General features: G+C 40.1%; 1 protein-coding gene across 3 annotated transcripts in view; it reads right to left on the bottom strand.

The window, feature by feature from the left end:
• Window positions 1–6890: 6890 nt before the first annotated feature.
• Xrn1 (5'-3' exoribonuclease 1) overlaps window positions 6891–10520 on the bottom strand; it is a gene marked incomplete in the record, with an annotated part of 152837 nt that continues 149207 nt past the window's right edge. Inside the window, 2 exon segments of one of the 3 annotated variants that reach the window (XM_017795169.2) lie at window positions 6891–8861; window positions 9490–9650. In XM_017795169.2, coding sequence (XP_017650658.1) covers window positions 8559–8861; window positions 9490–9650 — 464 coding nt within the window. 3 annotated transcript variants of the gene reach the window in all.

Below are 10520 nucleotides of genomic sequence, written 5' to 3'. Positions count from 1 at the left end.
GGATCTAGCAACAAACACTGCACAACTGTCACTGTTTAAACTGTGGCTTACTCATGAGCAATTGAATCTCATTATTTCAGCCAAATTATGTTATACTGCAGTGAGAAGCCAAGGAGAAAAAAATTGAACTGTTTTTATTTCTGCACTTCAGATTTCAATGATAAGAAAAAACACTTAACGTCTAAGAAAACATGAGTGTCTTTCTAGCCAACAGGGATATCTCAAGATTAACTAGGACACACTGTTGACCAAGAAGATCAGGAAAACAAGTCAATGATATATAAATTATATATGCATATATATAACATATCATATACATGATCACACTCTCTGGTTGGCAATCTTTAACACATATATAGTCTACGTAGTAACTTAGAGAAAAATTTTACCATGGAGAAAGTACACAGAGATACAGACAAGTATCTAATAAGCTTACTAATGTCTATACATTATAACTAATTCTAAAAAGACAACCCTGAGCAGAAGCAGGTGCTATGCTGTTACCCTGTGTCAAGTGGATCATCTTCTAAGGTTACAGAAACACTGAGTAGCTTCTGCAGATGTGAAAACTGAGACTGAGATCATTAAAGGATTCACTTGAGTTACAATTACAAAATTGAAATACAATTCAAACTGGCTTTAAATTTAAATAAAAAGAGGAATATCTTTTATTCATGAGTCTGAGCTGTCCAGTGGCAGCTGTAACCATAGAGTAAGAAAAACATGGGGACTGGGGGGTGTTTCATTTGTGGGTTTGGGTGTATGCGCTGTCTTTTGCTTCATGCCTCTTGACCCGTGTTCTTGCTGAGTTTTATTCTCAGATACCGTCCCCTACAGTGGCAGAGACTCATCTCTATGTGAGTCTTTGTGCATAACTGAAGGCTACATAACAAGAAACAGTGCCAGGCAGGAGAAACCTTCCTTCGAGTTGTTGGCCAGGATGGTCCAAGAGACTCCCAAAATTACTCAGTCTCTTGCCATAGCCCTTGATGGCCTCCCAGAACTTGAAGGTAAGACCCTACTGCCGAAGACAGAACATTCTTCAGACACAGGATTTGGAGCAATAGAACTGCAACTGACCTGCAACCACTTCCCCTGAAGGCAGCTCTCAGAGCTTTGGAGAGTGCTGTGAAGGGGAAAACGGAAAACATCAATGGATGATCCAGCACCAGTTTCAAGACCAAATAACCACATCAGTGGCCAGCACAGCATATGTCACTGGGCAGTAGTGGCATCTTGGGAGCAATCAACAGCTACCTAATAACGCCCACTGGCAATCAACAGCTACCTAATTTGACTAAACGCCCACTCAAAGGCAGGAAACTGAACTGTGGTACTGTAAACATAACCTAATAATACACATGGCTGGAGTGGCCATAGATCTTAGAGAAAACTCAAGACTGTCACATTGCTAATGTGATTTTTTACTATGTGCAAAATATGTATCCTTGTATTTACAGACAAATATCCCAGTCACCACTCATCAAAGAAGCTCATTTTGCACCAGTCAGAGACTACTACCAAGTACCACAACTGAGCACACACGGATATTGTCTATGAATTGCCCAGGCCTAGGTGACACATCTACAATGCAACTTCTACACCTAAGGCTCATGGAACACAGAATCAGGATAATGAAAAGGACACTAATGAATCTCTTGGTTCTCAATAATGAAGCTTTCTCATGCAGCGGAGGGCCAAGAACACAAAAGGTCACAAATAGCCAAAGTGTAGAGATCAAAAGTCTACCGAATGCTGGTCCTTGGATAGGATCCTTTATTAAACTTCTCCCACCCAAGGCTCAGGGACCACCGTGAAGAGGGGTTGGAAAGGTTGTAAGAGCCAGGGAAGAGGCTCATGACCATATGGAAATGGAGTCCTACAAGCTCCTGGGAACCTGCTCATATGATTCTATGGCAATGGTGTCAGCATACATGGATCCCATGCAAACTCAGGCAGACAATAACCCAGCATAGAACTGGGAAAACTAACAGCAGACCTCAATCTTATCTGAAGGAATGTTGGCAATTGATTGCTCTTGGATGAAGAGGAGCTGATCTTCCTAAAACAAGGGACTCTAGAGAGACTGACTAGACTTAGTGGACAGACTTGCACTGGGGAACGGCTGGGGATACTGATAATCCAGTGGGCTTGACAGGGATGCCTGAGTATATGGGCTCCAGTGTGTGTGTGTGGGGGGGGGCTATGGGAGAGTGCCAGTGAGGACGGGGGTAAAAAGATGAGAGTTTTTGAGCTGTTCTGTATGAAATACACAAAAAATTTAATTAAAAAAATTTATTTAAAAAATGCCACCATCTGGGGGTCAAATGTTCAAATACATGAGGCTGTGGGAGACATTTTACATACAAATCATAACATAATGAAACATAGAAACTCCTGGAACCTGCCTGATGGTGCATGCCTATAATCCCAGAACTTGTGGGGTTGAGACAGGCCTGTGAGTTTAGATACAAGGTGAGTTCCAACTATAAAGATCCTGTCTCACTCTCCCCACCCCACCTTCCTATCCCCCTGCAAGAGACAAACAACATCCCAAAAGCAAAACCACAAAAGCTACAAAACTCCTGGAGCCAAACTGTAAGAACTGGTGTTCCATACGCACTGGGAATTCTGAACGCCTCTTTCCAAGTTTAGAGAATTTAACTGGCATTAGTTTTTTGACAGTAGGCTGCAGGTGAATCATAGCAAACTTCGGTTGCCAAAGCTGTTTTGCTTGTCTAAACCTATTTAGATCTGAGTGACTACTGGCCTAGGGTGTGTTAAGAGCCTACCCTACAGAGGTCAGCATGCCACCTTCGAATCCAGATTCTCTAAGACAAGTTATCAACCAACAGTCCAGCAGGGGCAGCCTACCTTCATGACTTGCACCCCCTGCAGATGGATCAGCAGAGACCTGACCTGCAGAGGGTCACAGCCCCACAGCCCCACGGTACAGAAGATCTTGGGTGTATATGGGACTCAGCTAACAGATCTGAGCATTCAGGTGGTCAATTCTTATCACTAATTCCTGTAGAGCATCTGCTATGTATGTGGGACTTTGTGCGCATTAATAGAACAGGAGGTGCTGTTTCCTTTCTTTAGGAGATGCAGAGTCTGAGACATAAACCTTACATCACTTGCCAATGGTAAGATGACCTATTTACAAATAATAAGATGTAGGGCCAAGATCTGAATCATAGTCACCTGATTCTATAATTCAGGTTTTCCCCATCAACCCATAAATGATGTAATGTAGCATCAAGATAGAGATGCATAAGGAGAGCCTGGTTGGGCATGGTAGCACAGGCCTGTTATGTCAGCACCCAAGAGTCTGAGGCAGGAGGATCCTGTATTTTGAAATCAGCATGGCTACATAATGAGACCCTGCCTTGAATCAAAACAAGGACCAAACCAAAAGGATAGTGGGGTTAGGATAAAAGATATTGTTTTTAGTTTTGATACCAACACACAAAATTATTTAAAAAAAGCTTATGAAACTATTTTTAAATCTTTAATTAAAACCATAGAGCACTTAACATATAGATGGTTAAAGTTTCAGTGACTCTTGTATTTTAAAATCCCTCTGCACAATACTTATAGGCTAACTTCATGCTACAAATTTACAAATGTACAACATAAAAATACATTTGGAGTCCATTCCAATGCTAGTTTAAAACACTCTAAACATAACTGACATACCACGTAAAGGTATTTAAAATCAAAATTACAAAATGAGCACATAGAAGTCTTCCCTTTTGAATTTTTAATAAAATACTGCTCTGTATAAGACCTAATGAAAAATTCCAGTTGCTTATAAAATAGTTATGTGAGGAAAGAAATCAATTAAGGTATAGAAGTATGAAATTACAGTTTAAAACAAGAAAATGTTAAATACATTGATCACACAGTACACCACCTATTACTTGTGTTAAAATTAATTCACACTCTCAAAGAATTCGTGTAAGCAAAAGGAAATATATTTGAGGCAAAAAATTAAAAAAAATCCAACACACACACACACACACACACACACACACACACACTATAAAGATAGGAATAAAAGAGCTTAAAGCACTGGGCATGTGGGCATACTCTTGTAATCCCAGAATTTAGGAGGCAGAGGCAGGAGGACTTCAAGGGGTACATAGCTGGCGGGGAGCATTTATGCAAACTAGAGCAAATTCTGGTTCCTATCATTTCATGAGAAACAGTATGATAATTTGGCTTCAAATTCTTAAAACAGCTTCATAAACTTAATTACCTAGCCTGGACAGCTTAATAGTATATCAACTGAGGAAATAAGCAGTATTATTAGGACTACTGTTGGGAAATATTAGTTTTTATAGGTTTCACTGTGTTAAAAAAAATGCACCTATTGGAAAGAAGTCTCCTTCACCTGCTCTTGAGACACTGATGCACTGAGGAGCAAGACAGTACCACCCAGTGGCATGTGGATTCTCAACCTTCTTGACACCTCAACTGTTTTCTTCACACCCTTCTCTTTCAAAAAGAAGGATCTGTGATGCTGGGTTGAGGCCTGCCTGCCCTTCTCTGTTGCTGGAGAACTGCTGCTGCCTGGCTGCCTGTTATTGCTCCCTGGAGGGAGATGAGGATGTCTAATGACATATGAATTAAGTCCTCTGAATAACATTCTAAAAATTTAAGCTTTATTCTTACTAGCAAAGGGAATGCCTGTAAAAAAGACCATTTTATTGGAAAAAAAAAAAAAACCACATACAAGCAACAGTGTAGCTTGAGTACTGTCACTGTCTACAAAAAGGACAATGCATTTTTGTGATTTTTTTTAAAAAAAGATACAAAATGCCTTTCATAGTAATTTCTAACAGATTATCTTCTATAATAAAAACGAAACTTGGAAGCAAGATGTCACTAAGAAATAGAGCAAGCTCAAAATCTGAGGCATTAGATCAGGTGCCTTAAATCAGATGTTAATAAGGGGAAGCATGCTAGCATGGGTGCTGGTGGAGATCTGCAGAGGTCTATCATATAAGGTAAAAATTAGATAATCAGTATGAGAAAAATTTGTTAATACAGATGATTAAAAATGAATAAAAGAGCTTGAGATAGAAAAGTGTATTAAAGTCTGAAAATGCTACTCAGTCTTACTTAACTGTTTCCCTCTCTGCCTCCTCCCCTTAAGACTAAATCTAGATTTGTTTAAAGCCAAATCGATTATCTGATCATAGAAAAGGAAACTGCATCAATAATTCTTTATCCCGTCCAGTAATTATGGGGAAGAAGGAGAAAAAGTACAGTCTTCACTACTTACTGCCTTGAAGAGCAAGGAAAGTATTTTTTCTAGACAGGGTCTACATAGTCCAGGCTGGTCTTGAACCTCACAGTCCCACCTCAGCTTCCAGAGTTCTGGGATTAGAGACGTGCACTACCATGCCCAGCTAAGGAAAAACTTTTATGAAACTAAGACTCAAAGGAAATTAAATTTCTAAGCAACCGAGGTTTAGATGCTTGACCATACAATTAATGAAGTGTTTCAATCAATGAACACATCTTATCTGTCAAATGGCAGTGACAAGGTAATGTAGGAAACTGTGAAGAGACAATAACTGAAGAACTCATCTTTAAATTAGCTTACTTTTTCTTTTTATTAAGGAAAGACTTGTTGAACAAGAATGTTTACAATAATTTCCAGTGAGGAGAGGAAAGCTTAATCGTTTTTCCTAGTTATATGGAAACACGAGGCAATTTGGGGGGCGGGGAGCTCTTTCCTTCTGTGCTCAAACCATTGCCACAAAAACCTCCCACATTTGCTGGGCATGGCAGTGCACGCCTGTAGTCCCAACACTTGGGAGGCAGAGGCAGGCAGACCTCTGTGAGTTCAAGGCCTGCCTGGTCTACATAGTGAGTTCCAGGCCAGCTGGGGCTGCAAGGGGACCCTGTCTCAAAAAGACCAAAAAAAAAAACAAAACACCAAACCAAACCAAAACCAAACCTCCCAGATTCAACCACTGAATGAGCATCTTTTTAAAATTCTTTTTTTGGGGGTGGGGGGAACCTGTTTCAGACTGTTCCCTCCAAAAGGGAAAAGTGTAAGGTTCCCACAGTCTTAACTATTTTCAAAGGTGCACTAGCCCCCACCAAGCATGGATCCAGTCTCCTCACAGCTATTCCATGGTTAGGACAGTCTTGGCTCTGACATCCTCCAGGGGGCACATATTTCCTGCCATCAGGCCCAAGTCTGGAATAGGGTTATAGGGGAAGGGAACCAAGACACTGTCCACTAATATGGAGCTCTCTCCTGGTCTATTTCCTCTTCGAGCTTGCCCTTTAGGATAATCTACTTCTTACAAAAGGAAGGAAAACACTCTCACTGGCTCTCCATGTAGAATTACTAGCTTGCTGTGCTTAGGTTTTGGAGAAATATCCTCAGAGGCTCAATGACATTGTGTTTATGAAATTTCTCATGAATTCTCAAAAGGCATGCCCTCCTTCCTCCGTGCTTAGCAGATGTGGTACACAGAAGGAGGAAGCCAGGGGGTAGTTCCTGAATGGTGAACCACATTTACGTGAGATAACAAATTTAATATGCTTCAGAGTTGGAAGAAGTTAACATTGTCACAACTTAACTTTTTCCTTGAGTCTGCAAAGCAGATGTTTCCTTTCAAAACAGAGGGTTTGTGAAGCAATAAACACTGAACTGCTTGAGTCTTACCCCTCAGTGTCCCACTACATGTAGAGAAAAAGGAAGTGCTGGCCATTGGCAAACACCTAAACAGGATATTGATAGAAAGCAAAGACACAGAAACTCATGAGTATGTGAAATGAAGGTAAAGAGCACTCATCTCTTACGCCAAGGCACCACTAATCTCCAATTATCCCGCCAGCATTTAGACAAACTCTGGAGTCAGCAGTTAGAGAAAGGAATTCATTTAGTTTAATACCAGTATTTTAAAAACAAATCAAACTACTTTAAGCCTTTTGGCAGTTTTCACTGAGCCAATGAAATCAGATATAGTAACAAGCAGCTCCATACAAAGATTGTGGTTCCTACTTTTAAAAAAGTATAACTTTCCTCCTTAAAAATAGAAGCATATCACAAAACTAAAAGATAAATACATGTTTATATATAAATGCAGGCTCTGATGTCACTGAGACATTTTCATAAATTCTAAATCATTTCAACAGCTTGAACAACACACATCCACGCTTGACATGCAAAGACATAAAGTGTGGTATTACCGAGTTCAGCAAATGCTAAAATACACAACTAGAATGGGACAGGTGGTAGATAATGTACATCACAAACACACATCTTAGAATTTTAAAAAAGTTCAAAATGTTATCAGTCCCAGGAAGCATTATATATGGAGGACAACAATGAGCTTTCATATACATTAAGCAAGCAGGCAAAAAGCCATACCAGCTGGGTGTGGTGATACACGCCTGTAATCCCAGGACTTTGGAGGACTGCCATGAGTATCAGGTCAGCCTGGGCTACACAGCAAGTACCAGGCCAACCAGGGCTATATAATGAGACCCTGTCTCAAAAGAACAAAAACACATAAACAAAAGTCTACAAACCCCCCCACAATTTAAATAAAGTGATTCATATTTTGTACTTTATTAAAAGGCTAATTTGTAATTACTGTACCCTGTAGATTTTGAAGCTTAATTTTATTAGAAATTATTAATGCTGGTTCTTGAATAACCCCAAATTCATAATCATTCAAACCTAGTTGCTATTTATAGTACTAAGCAGTTAGATGAAATCTTGTGAACAGTATTGTAAAGTTGCTTTGGTACAGAATTTAGAATAAAGCAGAATTGGCAGAAGCAGCACCAGTATGATTGCTTCACAGTGGGTCTGAGGACAGCAGGGTAATAACACATAGTGGGTCTGAGGACAGCAGAATAATAACACATAGTGGGTCTGAGGACAGCAGAGTAATAATGATACACAGGGTAAGAGACACTCTCCTCAGCATTTTGCTACATTATTAAAAAGAGAAATAAATCCACATTTAGGAAATTATATTTGAGGCCTAATTTTCATGCTGCATTTAATTATTCCTCAATAACAGTGTAAAAAAAGCTTATTACTATCACTAATATGATGTCTAAGTCATTGTTCAAGAATGCCTCCAAGGGGAAGCCAGTGAGTGGAGTGGTGTATTTTAACGTTTAGCCCACGACAATTATTCGATTGTTTTGGTTTCTGAAGCAGAGCCTGGGATTCACTAGGAAGCCCCGGCTGGCCTTGAACTTGTGGCAATCTTCCTGGCTCAGCTTTTCGAGTGCTGGGATTATAGGCATGAATCACCATGCCTATGTAATCTAATACAAGACTTAATTTAGGCATTTTTTTTTTACAGCTTTATTGAGGTATCATTGATATACAACAGATCGCACACATTTAAAGTGCACAATTTGATATAGTCTTAAATAGCATGAAAAGTGCCTGATAAAAATAAAAAATATTCAATTCGAACATATTCTAAAATAGTACACTTCTGACACATAGATACCAATTTATAAAAAGGTAGATGGAAATAAAATAAATGAATTCCAAGGTACCAAATTTATTCAGAAGGTTTAGAAACACTAAAATTGACAGCCAGTTTCCTTGATTTTCTTCTTGAGGAAGAACTCGGTGCTGACTTCTGGTGAGATGCACTGTGGCCTTGGGAGGCAGTTTCAACTTGAGGAGACACAGGCTGAGCAACCTGAGAGGACTTTGGAGAGGCTGGTGTACTTTTCTGTGGAATCATTTTGGTGGCTTCAGAAGATCCTGGCTTGCTAGTCTGAAGTGGTGTGGCTTGAGAGGAACTCTGGGCTTCTTTACTCTCAAAATTCTTTTTGTTTGCAACCCTTTTCTTTGTAACCTTTAAGGAATAAAAGCATTATTAAAACCTGCCAGAAAATACCATAAACTACATTGCTAGTATCTGCCAATCACTTCTGATTTGTGACTTTCCACTTAACAATCTCCAAATAAGATTTTAATAATGCAAATAATTTAGTTGCAACAAAGTATTTATAATAGGGGCTGCAGGGATGACTCAGTGGTTAAAAGCCTGTACTACTGTTGCAGAAAGCCTGTGGGTTTTCAGAACCTACAAATGAGCAACTCACAACTGCCTCTAACTCCAGCTCCAGGGAATCCAATGCCTTTGGCCTCAGCAGTACCTGTAAGCATGTGGACATACCCCCTTCATACACATAATTAAACATAAACTAAATACTAAAAATATTTATACGGCTGGAGAGATGGCTCAGTGATTAAGAGCACTGGCTGTTTTTGCAGAGGACCTGGGTTCAATTCCCAGCACCCACATGGTGGCTAACAACTGTCTATAACCCCAGTTCCAGGGGATCCAACACCCTCTTCTGACCTCTGTGAATACTGAGCAACATGGGTGCACTCACATACATGCAGGCAATACTCATACACATAAAATAAAATTAAAAAATAATAAACATTAAAAAAACACAACTCCTTCTAGCTCTTACCTGCAAAGGTATGAACTGATTGTGCACCCCACCTGGTACTCCTGCAGTCATAGGCATGGTTCCAGGATATGAAGGATGGTGGAAGGACTTCCCAGGAACTGGCACTGGTGGTCTCCATGGCACTAAGCCAAAGAGATGAGACGACGAAGGCATTATATTAGCTGTTAAAAACCACACAGGATTTTCTCTCAGTAAAATCAAAGTCCAGAAAGAAAGACTTCTTTCTGGTAGTCATTTTTGGCTCCCCTACCTCATATGGCAACAGGCCTACACTTAGTTTATACTGTGATTACTCTTGTTTATAACATCACTCACCTTTGGGGTGCTTTCTTGGGACTATGAACTACCTACAAAAATACTCGTCTACAAAGGTCAACATACCAGCGCTGATATAAGCTTTAGGAATATTTGCAATTATTTATGTGTATGAGGTCATGAACCCTAAGTTTAACTGTAATACCACAAGCACCTTCATTTTATGTAAGTTTAACTGGTCAATTATTGGTCATAGGATCACCCCTAGGAAGGGGGAGTTATGCTAAATAGATGGGCAGAATACCTAGTGTGTTAATGAGATAGCGACTTTTTCCTGCTTGTAATCCTGCAGGGGTGGAGGCTGGGGGGAACACGGACTTGCTAGCTATTTGCTCACTTCCCTTGAATTCTTCAGGGAAGCTAATTTCCCTTTTTCTTCTTCATGCCTTTCTTACTAAACATGTTTTCTTTAAGGCTTTGGGCTGCCCCTAGCATCTTGCATTTTTTTACTTTCTGTAAAACTTCCTTCTCCCAACAATATGGTTGCCAGTCAGTCATGTGTCTGACCTCCCAGGCAGGCTCTAAACCTGACCACTCCTTTCACTTCCACTCTTCTGTCTCATATTCTTCCTTCCTTCCTTCCTTCCTTCCTTCCCTCCCTCCCTCCTTCCCTTCCTTCCTCCTCCCTTCCCTCCCTCCTTCCTTCCTTCCCTCCTTCCTTCCTTTCATCCCTCCCCCCCCTTTTTCTCCCTCTTTTTTTTTTGTTTTTTTGTTTT

Source organism: Nannospalax galili, unplaced genomic scaffold, assembly GCF_000622305.1.
Source record: "Nannospalax galili isolate Female #2095 unplaced genomic scaffold, S.galili_v1.0 scaffold708, whole genome shotgun sequence".
NCBI lineage: Eukaryota > Metazoa > Chordata > Mammalia > Rodentia > Spalacidae > Nannospalax > Nannospalax galili.
This window is presented reverse-complemented; position numbering and strand designations above follow the sequence as displayed.